At 37.5% G+C, this 14,126-nt stretch overlaps 1 protein-coding gene across 4 annotated transcripts; it reads left to right on the top strand.

Annotated features, from left to right (window-relative positions):
* The first annotated feature begins 8,293 nt into the window (after positions 1-8,293).
* LOC113040702 (uncharacterized) lies at positions 8,294-11,992 on the top strand. Of its 4 annotated transcripts, none has more exons than XM_026198972.1 (6): positions 8,294-8,381; positions 8,482-8,799; positions 9,975-10,016; positions 10,219-10,308; positions 11,324-11,385; positions 11,565-11,990. In XM_026198972.1, the coding sequence occupies exons 1-6, from the start codon at positions 8,354-8,356 to the stop codon at positions 11,640-11,642; spliced, it is 618 nt and encodes a 205-aa protein (XP_026054757.1). In that variant the 5' UTR covers positions 8,294-8,353; the 3' UTR covers positions 11,643-11,990. The 4 variants fall into 4 exon arrangements, with proteins under 4 accessions (XP_026054757.1, XP_026054756.1, XP_026054759.1 ...); XM_026198971.1 differs by having other exon boundaries at positions 9,972-10,016; positions 11,565-11,986; XM_026198974.1 differs by lacking the exon at positions 10,219-10,308 and having other exon boundaries at positions 11,565-11,992.
* Positions 11,993-14,126: the final 2,134 nt, after the last annotated feature.

The raw sequence follows: 14,126 nt of genomic DNA, 5'->3' as shown, positions 1-14,126 counted from the left end.
GTCCAATCAGCATCGAGTCGTGTTTTGTGTAGTACCTCCCCTTTTTGGGCGATTTCTGTCAAACTGAGAATCGCCCCGAATGCTCTGCACAGACTTTCATTCAAAGATCTTTTTTTTTTCGAACTGCAGGCACTGCAATGCAATCTCAATAAGTTAAGAGAGGGCTAGCCCAGAGTCATATATGTTGCGTTTTCGACGTGCATCCTCGGTAGTTCAGACTTTGTGCACTCGATTCGGGAGTGTGATGTCCGCGATGACGCAGGTGCGGTAAATCTGCAAACAGAAGCATACTTGAAAACATCAGTCAACTTGACTTGTAACTTGCTACTGCAATTTTCCTCTCTGTTTATTTACAATAAAACAAATTATGATATCAAATACCACTGCCTCCTTTCATTTTCATTTCAATATAATAACAGCTGCAGAAATTTACTTAGTTCAGAGATACTGTATGTGTACACTCACAAAGGATTATTAGGAACACCATACTAATACTGTGTTTGACCCCTTTCACCTTCAGAACTGCCTTAATTCTACGTGGCATTGATTCAACAAGGTGCTGAAAGCTTTCTTTAGAAATGTTGGCCCATATTGATAGGATAGCATCTTGCAGTTGATTGAGATTTGTGGGATGTACATCCAGGGCATGAAGCTCCAGTTCCACCACATCCCAAAGATGCTCTATTGGGTTGAGATCTGGTGACTGTGGGGGCCATTTTAGTAATTTACAGTGAACTCATTGTCATGTTCAAGAAACCAGTTTGAAATTATTCGAGTTTGTGACACGGTGCATTATCCTGCTGGAAGTAGCCATCAGAGGATAGGTACATGGTGGTCATAAAGGGATGGACATGGTCAGAAACAATGCTCAGTTAGGCTGTAGCATTTAAACGATGCTCAATTGGCACTAAGGGGCCTAAAGTGTGCCAAAAAACATCCCCCAGAGAATTACACCACAACCCCCAGCCTGCAGAGTGGTAACAAGGCATGATGGATCCATGTTCTCATTCTGTTTACGCCAAATTCTGACTCTACCATCTGAATGTCTCAACAGAAATCGAGACTCATTAGACCAGGCAACATTGTTCCAGTCTTCAACTGTCCAATTTTGGTGAGCTTGTGCAAACTGTAGCCTCTTTTTCCTATTTGTAGTGGAGATGAGTGGTACCCGGTGGGGTCTTCTGCTGTTGTAGCCCATCCGCCTCAAGGTTGTGTGTGTTGTGGCTTCACAAATGCTTTGCTGCATACCTCGGTTGTAACGAGTGGTTATTTCAGTCAAAGTTGCTCTTCTATCAGCTAGAATCAGTCGGCCCATTCTCCTCTGACCTCTAGCATCAACAAGGCATTTTCACCCACAGGACTCCACAGGACTTGTAAACCCTAGGAATGGTTGTGCGTGAAAATCCCAGTAACTGAGCAGATTGTGAAATACTCAGATTGGCCCGTCTGGCACCAACAACCATGCCCACGCTCAAAAATTGCTTAGTGACAGGATAACAGTTTGGCTGACAAAGAAACATTTTGGGTTTTCATTGTATGTAATAGTTGTAAAATGTGAAATTGTATTTGAATAAGAATGTTCAAATGTTAAACATTATTTACACAACTGGATCACTATTCACTATTCTTAAACATGACATGATGAGTTGTTTTTCAGTGCCTATGGTCAAAGAAGAGACAAGAGAAAATGTTTCCATTTAAAAAGACTGTTCATTTAAATATAAAAATTAACTCACATGTTGTTTAATGTTGCATGACTCACTCTGCAGAAGATACTTTAAAATCTAGTAATAGGATAAAATATGTGACAGAAGTAAATGTGCATTTATAATAATAAATACACTGATGGGGCTGTGAAGGCTGGTAAAAACTGGTTATAAAAAAAAAAAAAAAAAAAAAGATTAAAGAAAGCATGACACAGGATGCTCACACCGATTTTATTAAGACACAGATACATTTGTAGAGGTTTGTTTCAGGCTTTGTATACAAATTGTAAGTAGTCTAATCAAAGGAAAACTATTAAAAATAAAGCCCCACAAATGAAATATATAAATACACCAAACAGTAAAAACTATATTAGGTAAGACAGGTTAATTTAGCTTATTGATTGTTTTTTCTGTGTGCCTGTAAACAATCAAGCAGAACATGAAAGACAATTGATCATATTACACAAACTATCCATTGTTTTGGCACTGTTGCAGTTAATGCTATATTAATGCTTAACATTGACACTTCGTTACCTGTTCAAAATAATCCATTAAAAACAAATAGAGATTTGACGAGCGTGCACTGATATTTTCAGTTCCATTCGTTTGCACGTTGTTTCAAAGACACCCCACAATAAGGGAACTAATGAATATTCATGTTAACTCCACCCACGGTACCAACTTACACAACACCGGTCAGAGCACGCTAGCGTATGGACCAATCCCGTTCTGACCAGACTGATTGCTGTTTCTGCGGATGAGATTAGTAATGTGCATAAGTCCTTTTGAGACTAATTACATGCAGCTCGTATTGGCGTTTACTGATCGGAATGCAACAAGTGGAGTTCCACAGACTGCAATCTCCTCAACCTCCAGTCTTTTGAGATGTGGTTTATTTGAGTTTGAAGTGTCACGGTTTATAGTGGATGGTTTATTTCCATTTTTATTAACAAGTAGTTATAAATGTCAGTGAACGGCAATGATTATGGTTCATTTCAGTTCACGATACCCTTGTTGGCCACATGCCTGTGATAGAGTAAAATCGCTTATAGAGGTAAATAACTGATATATTTCTTGTAAAAACGTACTCTGTTACTAACGTAAACCTTGGTTCCCTTGAAATAAGCTCAATGAGGTTAGGTCTGGCCTAGCCTGATTATCCCGTGTTCGTATCGCCTCAGTACCAAAGGGACTGCTCTTGTCGAATGGGCTCTTACTCCAATTGGGCTTTACAGGCCCAAAGAAGAGTAGGCTAGCTGGATTGAATCCACAATCCCACTTTGAATGCCTTTGCTTTGAGAACGGTAACCCTCTGGCGCGGTTTCCCAAAGCATATGAAGAGCTGCTCTCGATCGTCCTCTGTGTTTTGTAATGCAGAGAGAGTGACCATTGTGCTCTGAAAGATGTGGGAGAGCACCTTTGGTACATAGCCCATGCCCTTGGTTTCAGGACGACCTTTGAGTCGTTAGGCCGGAATTCTAGGCAATTAGGGCTTATCGAGAGTGCTTGCAAATCGCCCACACGCTTAACAGACGCTAGTGCCACCAGCAGTGCGGTCTTTTGAGACAGGGCCTTAAGGGCCTATGGACTGTAGCGGTTCAAAGGGGGCCCTCTTTAGGGCTCTCAGTACTGTGGGCAGGTCCCATGAAGGGACAGTGGAAGGGCAAGGCGGATGAAGCCTTCTGGCACCTCTCATAAATCGGACGACTAAGTCGTTTTCTGCCTAACTGACTGGCCTGCTATAAGGGCATGTGACGCCGCTATAAGTCGCTACGTAGACCTTGAGCGTGGAGGAGGATCATCCCTTCTCCAAGAGCTCTTGTAAAAATGACAGTATCCCTGATATGTCACAGGAGTCGGGTTTTCACCCATGGTCTAAGCACCAAGATGAGAACACAGACCATTTGGAGGCATAGATGGGTCGTGTAGACGGAGCTCTAGCCTGTGAAATTGTGTTTAGCACACGCTCAGGGAGTCCTGTGGGTTCCCGTCGAGCGACCAAAGGTGGCAGAGACCACAATCTCTGGGTGCGGGATGCCAAGCGTTCCGTCCGCCTGAGAAAAGGAGGTCCCATCTCAGAGGAACGGCCCATGGGGTCAGCATCTGTGACTGGTCGGCTATCCAGTGCTGATTTTCCCAGAGTGGGGCTACAAGAAGAACCTGCATCTATGGTCCCTGACCCGCCTGATTACTTGTGGAATCAGAGGAACCGGAGGAAAAGTGTAAAGAAGACGGTTGGGCCAGTCTTGGGACAACACGTCCTCGATCTTTGGAAAAATTATTTTGGGGCAATGAGAGTTGTCTTTTGAGGCGAAGACAAGCTTTGCCAAAGACATCCTTTATCGTCTGAACAGTCTGCGGGTGGAGCCTCCACTCTTCTGAGGAGACTCCGCTACTTGACAGCATATCCGCGCCCCTTGTTCAGTTTGCCCGGTAATGCACTGCTATCAGAGACCCAAGTTGCTCTGGGTCCATTACATCAGTCGCGGCGTTAGTCTGAAGAGACGCGCCGATGACAGCCCACCTTGGTGATTTATGTAAGACACCACTGTCATGCGGTCTGATCTGACCAGCACGTGGTGGTTCTTTAGGTCTGACAGGAAGCTCTGGCAGGCTCGTTGAATTGCAATCATCTCGAGGCAGTTGATGTGAAGCCTGCTCACCTCTTTCGATTTATTAAAATTATTGCCAAGTGTTCATATTGCTACCCCTGTGTTGACAGAAGTTGAGAGTCAGCGAGACCAAAAGCACTTCCTTTAGCCTGAGGATTATTCATTTCACTTTTGGTGTAAGAGGGCCTTTACAGTTGCCAAAAATATAACTCTTATTTCTTGTATTATCTTCAATTTAAAATAAATAAGCAAGTCTAGCCCAGGTGAAAAAAAGCAGTGCAAAATAAAGCAATGTACTACTTTCCATAAAAAGTAACTGGGTAATGCAATTTGTTACTTTTTATGGAGTAATGCAACATTGTAATGCATTACTTTTAAAAGTAACTTTCCCCACCAATGTTCTCTGTGTTTGTGATATCATCCTATAAAAATAAAGAGATTATTTTAGTCATCAAAATCGTGTACAGCTTTAAAGGAAAGAAACCAAAATGTGCTCACATGCTCGTTTTAGTTTTCATGAAATCTGGTATGGAAAGCAAACAAGAAGTGAACATTGTGTGTCCACATCTGGAGGTTGCACAAGTGTTTAGGGTAAATGAATCATCCAAAATCCACTACTTAATGGAATTGAATCGCATCACTTCCTCATAAAATTAAATCTGTCTTGGACTAAACTAAACATTTCATCGACTTTTACACATAATAACCTAAAACCTCATGACAGCAACAAAACATTGCATGATAGGCTGATAATAATAGGGTAAAAGCTATAAATAAATTTGAAAGACTTTTACATTTTATATTTGAAACATTTCCAATTTCCACTGAAGTAAAAAGTCAAAATCTGCAGACTGCATCTGATTGCTTTTATTTTTTTATTATATTTTTGATTCCTCATGTACAGGTGCATCTCAATAAATTAGAATGTTGTGGAAAATTTCATTTATTTCAGTAATTAAACTCAAACTCATGTATTAAATTAATTAAATGCACACAGACTGAAGTAGTCTAAGTCTTTGGTTCTTTTGATTGTGATGATTTTGGTTCACGTTTAACAAAAACCCAACAATTCACTATCTCAACAAATTGGAACACTTCATAAAACTAACACAAAAAAAATTTAATTGTTGGCCTCCTGGAAAGTATGTTAATTTACTGTACATGTACTCAATACTTGGTTGGGGCTCCTGTTGCTTCAATCACTGCCTCAATTCAGTGTGGAATAGAGGTAATCAGTTTGTGGCACTGCTGAGGTGGTATGGAAGCCCAGGTTTCTTTGATAATGCTTCTCGTAAATCTACACACATGCGAATGCCTCCTCATTTTTTCTGCACTACTACAATTGGTGAAACCCAAGGTGATGCATCAACTTTCTCAATAACACCTAGGTTAAGAAGATGTTGAAGTTCTTCAGAAACAGCATTACGAGCAGACAATGGTAAACATTTGAAAACACATGTGCTGGAGGTTGAGCAGATTTTATCAGAACAGAAAATCCTCATAAGTGAAGATGCAGACCATTAATTAAATCCATTCCGAGAAGAGCTTTGTCTGACTCGACTATAAAAAAATTAAGTCTCACAGTTAACATCATTCTAGGTAACTGTAACAGGTAAGCATCCAAGCACTGGTATTGGATCACGGGAATAAGTCACCAATTTAACAGGAAGAGGCAGCAAGGCATCTTTCTTTAAGTATGTCTCGTACACAGATTTTGACAAAATGGAAACAGAGAGCCCAGAGTCCACTATCAACTCCATAGGTACAGAAGCAGAAGCGGTTGTGATTGTAGCAGTACACCTAATCTTATCAGTTAGCACATTTTGCATGTACAAAATTTGAAGTTCTCGCAAATTAAATTTAATGTACTCAGCAAGTTTCTTGTGAACGACATTCTCTTGAAAAATGTCCAAACTTTTGACAATTATGGCATTTTCCTGAAACAGCAGGGCATCTAGAATCATTTGCAAGATGTTTGGATGATCCACAACGATAACATGCATGGACTGAAGTCATCTTAGAAGCTTTAGAAGAAGTATTAAAGGAAACAGAAGGCTTTGTAGATGCAGATTATTTATTTTTATACTGACAAACGACTGCCTTAGACTTATCTTGTATTGCTTGCACAGGCACCAGCTTCCCATCTGATATAGTTTTAATTTGTTCACCAGCAGCTTCAATTTGAGTAGCAATCGTGATGGCTTTACTAAGAGTCAAATCAGTTTCCAACAACAGTTTTTCTCTAATACGATGACTGGCCATATTTTCTACTTATTGATCATGTAACATTTCATCAGGATTTGATCCAAACTCACATGGGGCTGCTAAATCTCGGAGTGAGGTTACATATTGTAGGACTGTTTCGCCAGGTACTTGAGCTCGTTTTCTAAAAGTATGCCATTCTGCAATTACATTCCGTCGAGGAACAAAGTATGCTTGTAAAACCTCAGTAGCTTCCTCCATCGTCTTTCCTTGATTTGGCAAAGTATAAAATAATCTCTGACCTTCTGTGCCCAAACAAAAAGCTTTGGGAAATAAAGCTTTCTTTCGTGCAACAGGCCATTCAATTCCAGATGCATTAATGACTAATAAATAATTTCTGAACATCTTTAGCCAAACATCAAAGGATATCGAAGGCTCACCAGGACATGGCAGAAATGGGGTAGGAAATGATGCAACTGCAGCCATCTTTCATTCATAAAGGTAAAATCCTCGTCGCCAATTTTGTAGCGTTTCAAGTCCAGGTCAGCATGAAGAGTCAGATTCCAGAAGTTACATATTCAAAGATTTATTAGCATTAAAGGCCAACAACAAACATAGCCTGTATATTTATAAATTGTTATTTTTTAATCATTGTTTAGAAGTCTGAGGTGAACGTCAGTGAGCATTAGAGAGGAGTAAGATCTGTTCAGATCAGCAGCACTGTTTCTCCTCAGATCCACCGACAGATCCTGAAGTTCAGTCAAACTCTGTGTATGAAACACCTTCATACTGAGAGATTGTGGTGATTTATCACTGTTTGCTTCAAATTATCAGAATTGTTACCCCAAAATTTTTAAACTTTAAAACAGGATTTTTTTTTTGCCTGTTTGTAATAAAAATGACTGAAATCTGTCTGAAATTAAAATGTCATGTAAGATTTCAAATAAAGTTTCCTTGTGCTATGAATCAACTTTGTAATGTTTTAGATTGTTTGTTTACTTCTCTTTTTGAGTGACAGCAATTATTAATCACTCTCCTAACTGATCAGGTGACAAGTGAAAGTAATATCTGGATGCAACAAACAAGACTGATAATCACTTTTTTTTTTCAGAACTTGCTGTGGTCATTTCTAGTGTTCATTAACCAGCTGATTTGAGTATTTGTGCATTTTTGGCATTTGTGCATTTGTGTTATTGTGGCATTTGTGGTATACGTGGCATTTGTGGTATTTCATTGATCTTAAATACTTAAAGGCCCTTGAAGAGATGGTTTTCGCATCCTCTTTTACTATATAATGAATACATAATCATATTTTTCTTAAAACTATGTATCTAATCTGGTATTAATGTTATGCCAATGTCTGTATTTGGTATCTGAGAGGTGACTGACGGCATGCAGTAACTGTTTACTCATTCATCCCGGCTTTCAGAAAATAAAATATGTGTTTGTTTTGCAATAATTCATCTGAATCATTATATAATCAAAAGTTATATGCCTTTAAGGGCCCACTAATGGCAATCACAGTTATGTAACTGTTATGTTTGGTTAACATTTCTAATACTTTTTAGGGTGTACCATTAGTCGCTATATATTTTGAAGTTGCTAGAATTATCTGTACGGTTAGCGTATCACAACCTGTAGAATTGACATCAACCTTTTTTCTACAGTCTTTGGAAGTGTGGAGAATAGTGAGTTGTCGAGTCAGTTCAAGTTTAACCACATCTTTTTTGTGGGAGTGGTGTCCTTCTTCTTCTTTTTAAGTTCTGCAGCATTTCTGCTCAGATTCACTGTAAAGTTAACCTCCTAACTGTATATGAATTAAACAACCAGAGAATGAGGACGGTGCAGCTTTTACTCTTGTGTAAGTTGAAGTTAATTCAAGATTTTGTTCTGTTTTTATTATTTTATTGTCATGTGTTTAATATAAATAATCTAAATAATATGTTTGTTTTTTTGTGTAGGTCTGCTGGTGTGTCAGACTACAGAGAGTTTAACTGATAAACTTGTGAATTTAGGGGCAAACGTGACTTTAGACTGTCCGATTGATGTAAAAGACATTTATTGGGTTTTCCAGAAACTGACAGACTCTCCTCTGTTGATACTGCGAACTTACACAACACAATCTAAAACAGACAAAAGGCTAAGAAACAAATATTCATCACTTACTTTTAGCCGATTATTTATAATGAACGTAACTATGAATGAATTAGGAATATATTATTGTGTAAAACCAGACAAAACTCTACAGATCAGCAATGGCACCAGACTTTACATCACTGGTAAGTGTGTTTAAAATTATCTCTACAAATTGATCAGTTGTTATACATATAAGTAGTTATTATCTACATATTGTGTTAAATTTGTATTTTAACCTTTATTTCTATCAGAGGTAAATGAAAAATGTACGTATGTTTGGTATTTCCAAACACTAAACTCTTGCATTTTCTGTTCAGAACAAGCTGCTCGAGATCACAATCAGACAGAACTGAAAAATAACTCGCAATGTCAGAATACACAGCAGCCTTTCATAGTTTCGTGCTTCATACCAATCATTGTGATGTTACACGATATGATGTCATTTTCTGTTATTTTTCCTTTATTTAATGAAGAACTTAGTACAAACTCCTCCTAGGATGTTGCTCTGATTTCACGAAAATTGAACCAGATCCTCTTCAGACCATGCTGAAAAAGGTTATGGATGGTTATGGTTATGTTATTTGTCTAACCATTTTCGAAAAACGTGTGATAAAATTTTTATTTTGTGAAAACAGTAGTACGGCTGTATCTCCTCAATGGTTTAATGTATTGAGACCAAACTTAGTCCATGTTAACACAACCATGACCTGAGATTACATTTCAGCGTAGCACCACCTAGTGGTCAGAACATTTGTAAAATTGCTATTTTTGCTTATAACGTTTGAATGATTTGGCCAAAAATCAAAACTGGTCTCTTTAGATTCACTGGAGCATGCCGATTCGAACCATAACCAGTTTTCCCATGTCCGCCATTTTGGGCGTCATCCATTTTGAATGTTGTCATAAAAAGCTATATTTTACCAATGCATTGGCGTTATGAAACTAGATGTGTATATTCAGCACTATGCTCTGATGGGACTCAAAATGTTTTGGGGCAGCACCACCTTGTGTTCAAGCTGTATCTGAGGCTGTATCTCTGCAAAGCTTTGACATATTGACACCTCATACTGACCACGCCACATCCGTTTGGTGACAGCGCCACCTGTGGTCAAAAGTGATAAATATTGCTTAACTAATAATAATGACATTTCTAAAAATACTAACAACATTGTTATATTTGTCTATTACTTTTGTCATTTCTGAAATGATATTTATGCAGATTTGTTTCCAATCTAAATGTGAAGGATGAATACCCTTTATTTTAAAAGTTTACTAACTATCCAAACAATAAATTAATACTTTGCTTTTCTAAAAGAAGTGTCTCAAGATGACAGCAGTAATACCACACTGCCCATCACTGGTAAGTCACTGTCAGTAAATATATTCAAAATAAATAACTAAATGTCATGAATGCATGGCATTTATTAATTTTTTCTTACAGTTAGTCAAACATTATAGAAGTTACTTTACCAGGACATTTTTCTAATAATTATAGAAACATTATAGAAGTTACTTTACCTGGCTGTAGAAGATAAAACTTGATATTTTTACCAAAAACACAGAATCTCTTCGAAGTCACAATCCACCACAAGATCAGATTCCCATCATTATTTTAAGTCTGTTGACTGTTGCGCTGTTTGCTGCAGTGATAGGTGAGTTAAAAAATCAAGACCATAATATATTTAAACCATGTGATGTAAAGATATCTAAGCTTTAAAAACATTTTTTACATTTATTATAGATATTATACTTGATATAAAATAATTAAAACATATTTATAATAATTATATTATAAATTATATATAAAATATAGGGCCGGGACTTTAACGCGTTAATTGAGATTAATAAATTACACAAAAAATAACGCGTTAACTAAGATTAATTAATTACAGAAAAAAAAATTCCCGCATTTTTAATAACTTATTTTTGCACCGCGGAACGTTTCTCACTGGATGAGTTTCGGCGGACCGATTATACTGAAGCACCAACTAGCGTTCGCATATCACCGCAGCAGCACATTGAGCCTCAAGTATCACCTCAACACAAAACACATAGCAGCTAGCGTGGACTTTACATTTTATGTTGAACTATGTATTATTTTGTTGGTGCAACAGTTTATGTTGAACTCTTTATTGTTTTGGCCAAGGTTATTGAGAGTTGGACTTAGTATGTTATGGCCTCTGAAGCAACAGAGAGATGTTTTCTAATAGTCAGGGTTTCCAATGTTCTGAATGTAATTGACAGTACTGTGTTTTACAGAATGTTCCAGCACCTATAAGCTTCCTGAATTTCTGAAATGTACTATTTCTAAATTGTTTCTAAATATGCTATTGCTACACTTCATGGCAAAAATTGCACTGGTCTGCTAGACTTGGTTGAACAAAAATAAATAATATTTTGTTGCTTAAGCTTATGTATTCAGTCATTATTCAATGGTATACTATAAATCCATGTGAAAAAAAAATTTGTTCTCAGGTCAAATATTTATATGCGATTAATTTCGATTAATTAATTACAAAGCCTCTAATTAATTAGATTAATTTTTTTAATCGAGTCCCGGCCCTAATAAAATAATAATGAATTATACATAAATATAATATTTAAGTACAGTTTTGTTTGTATTATTTATTGAGTAGCAGCATTTAATCAAATATTGTGTTATTCTAGGTTTATTAATGATGAACCATAAACTGTCTAAGGAAATTCCTAAATATGCCAATTTTCATCAGGTAAGATGTTTCTGATTGCTGTTTATGTTATAAATTTGGTTATTATCACTGCTTTTGCAATTTTTTTTTATTTTCCAGGAAACAAAACAAAATTTTTTAAAGTAAATAATGAATGTGTAAACATAAAGAACTGGCTTGATAAATGGAAATAAACATGCATGATTTTTTTTGTCGTTTAGATTTCTACAATGAAGTTTGGTGAGAGTAACAGAGGAAAAACAGATACTGTATATCTAGAGGTGCTGCCAAATATTTAGAGGTCCTGTGTGAAACAGTGATTTGTTGCTGTTTGCTTCAACTGAGCAGAATTATGCACTTTTCCTAAACATGTAATGAAATTACTTGCTCTTGTCTGTTCATAATAAAACATGACTTAAATATGTCTGCAATTAAAATGTCCATTAAGTTTTATAATAGCGTTTGCTTTTGAGTAATATGCTTTGTAATGTTTTTGATAGTTTTTTATGTCTTTCTGAGTTGCTAAAATCTGATTGTATTGGGATGCAGTAACAGTAAAAGTTTATTCGCTCTCCTGTTTGATCATGTGACAGTGAATGTAATATGTGAATGTAACAAACACACAGCTTTTCATTTCACAAGACATTAACTGATGGACTGGAGTGGTGTGGATTACTTGTGGATTATTATGATGATTTTATCCATTATATTAGGACTCTCATTCTGATGGCACCCATTCACTTTAATAGACCTATTGGTGAGCAAGTGATGTAATGCTACATTTCTCCAAATCTGTTCTCATTAAGAAACAATGATCTAAATCTTGGATGTCCTGAGGGTGAGCACATTTTCAGCAGTTGTTTAGTTTTGGGTGAACTCTCTCTTTAAAGAGACATTGTAGGTTGTCCAGTCATTTTGAGTTCAACTACAACTTCTTGGGAAGGGAGTGGTTTCCTTTTATTTCTTAAGTCTTGCAGCACTTCCTCTCAGATTTGCAAGTTAACCATCTTATTGTATACGAATTAAACAACTGGTGCAGCTTTTACTCTTCAGTAAGTTTTAAGTTCATGCCCAGAATAAGACTGAATATTGTTTACAGCAGTGTACACACACACACACACACACACAGAGAAGTGGGGAGCCAGTATTGAAGGAGGAAGAGAGCGCTGTTCATTCGCCCCACTACACTTCCTGCTGAACCTGATACTCGAACCCACAAGTTTGACTCGTTAACCATTAGGCCATGACTGACCCACAAACAGAAATAATCTGAAATGAAATAATCTGAATGATCTGTGATCTGATTTGAACAACCCCAGACTGACTGACCTGTGTTTTGTTTTATTAAGTCAAGTTGATTACTATTTTTTGTTTATATATATATATATATATATATATATATACACACACACACAAACAATTAAGCTAACAATGTTTTACTCTAATTTTTCAGCAGAATATACTTCTCTAGACTGTATGAGATGAAGGGATGTATTGTACCTCTTCTTCATTTCTGCAGAAAATCTGCTTCAATTCCTCATTTTGACATTGCTGGTGTCTTTTCGTACAGGCTTTGACTTTGAGCTGGAATAACAGGCATAAAATAGCTTCAGAAAACATCACAATGTTCAGTATGACGTATAAAACAATCAGAGACTGCTGTGTCATCTGATGTTGTGACTGTTAAAAATAAAGGTTTTAAATGTTACAATTTACAGCAACCTATGCATTGCACAGGTGAAGGATAAAACATCATGAATCCAGTCATAAATCCATAGAAATTCAAATCTAACATCTGTTTTGACCTTTTTGATTTACACACACCACTGTCATGTCTGTGTGGGGTGACAGGGACCTGGTGACATGGCAGTCAGGGTGCCAGAGGGGTCATATAGCCATAAATATTTAACCACATCTTCTTTGTGGGAGTGGTTTCCTTCCTCTTCTTAAGTTCTGCAGCACTTCTGCTCAGATTCAGAAAGTTGCAGAATTTACTCTTCATTAAACTGAAATTCATGCAAGATTGTGTTAAGCCAGTGTAAGGGCCTGACGACTGGTGTGATATGCTCAGATTTTCAGATTCTAATCAGAATCCTGGTAGCAGCATTTTGGATGAGCTCCACTGCTCCGGGTGTGTGTGTGTGTGTTTGTGGCACATCTAACAATTAATTTTAACAATGCATTGGCAGAGGGAGTCAATGGGGCTGTAGTCATTTGGGGATGAGGCTAGGTAAATCTGGGTATCATCAGCATAGCTGTGATAGGCAAGTTGTTTTTTTCTCATTATTGACTTAGTGGCACCATATACAGGCTAAACAAGAGCGGTGCAAGAATTGAGCCTTGTGGGACTCCGCATGTCATGGACGTCCACTTGGACTTATGCTCTCCTAGACTCAGATAATAGCCTCTCCCTTCTAAGTATGATCTGAACCATTTGAGTACCATCCCAGAAAGCCCGACCCAGTTTTCCAGTCTCTCTAGTAGTATGTTATGATCGACAGTGTCAAACACAGCACTGAGATTTTGCAATACCAGCACTGATATTTTGCCAGAGTCACAATTTAAGCGAATATCATTTATTATCTTAAAGCTGCGGTAGGGAACTTTTGACGCTCTAGCGGTTAATAAACAGAACTGCTTGCGTCTTGCGGAAGAACATCGTAGCCGGAACTACTTCTCTCTGTTTATGTCTATGAAGAATCACAAAGGTACTGGGTTACTCCGCCGCGGTGCTCCCTAAATCTAAAATAGTCTGAATATAAACACTTATTATAGGTGCACCC

Source organism: Carassius auratus, chromosome 22, assembly GCF_003368295.1.
Source record: "Carassius auratus strain Wakin chromosome 22, ASM336829v1, whole genome shotgun sequence".
Classification (NCBI taxonomy): Eukaryota; Metazoa; Chordata; class Actinopteri; order Cypriniformes; family Cyprinidae; genus Carassius; species Carassius auratus.
This window is presented reverse-complemented; position numbering and strand designations above follow the sequence as displayed.

Bases quoted from the DNA above. Each gene is read 5' to 3' on its own strand.
- LOC113040702 (XM_026198971.1), top strand. From the start codon at position 8,354: ATGAGGACGGTGCAGCTTTTACTCTTGT. The intron at 10,309-11,323 runs GTGAGTTAAAAA...GTGTTATTCTAG, and splicing joins GCTGTTTGCTGCAGTGATAG to GTTTATTAATGATGAACCAT. The intron at 11,386-11,564 runs GTAAGATGTTTC...TTTGTCGTTTAG, and splicing joins AATATGCCAATTTTCATCAG to ATTTCTACAATGAAGTTTGG.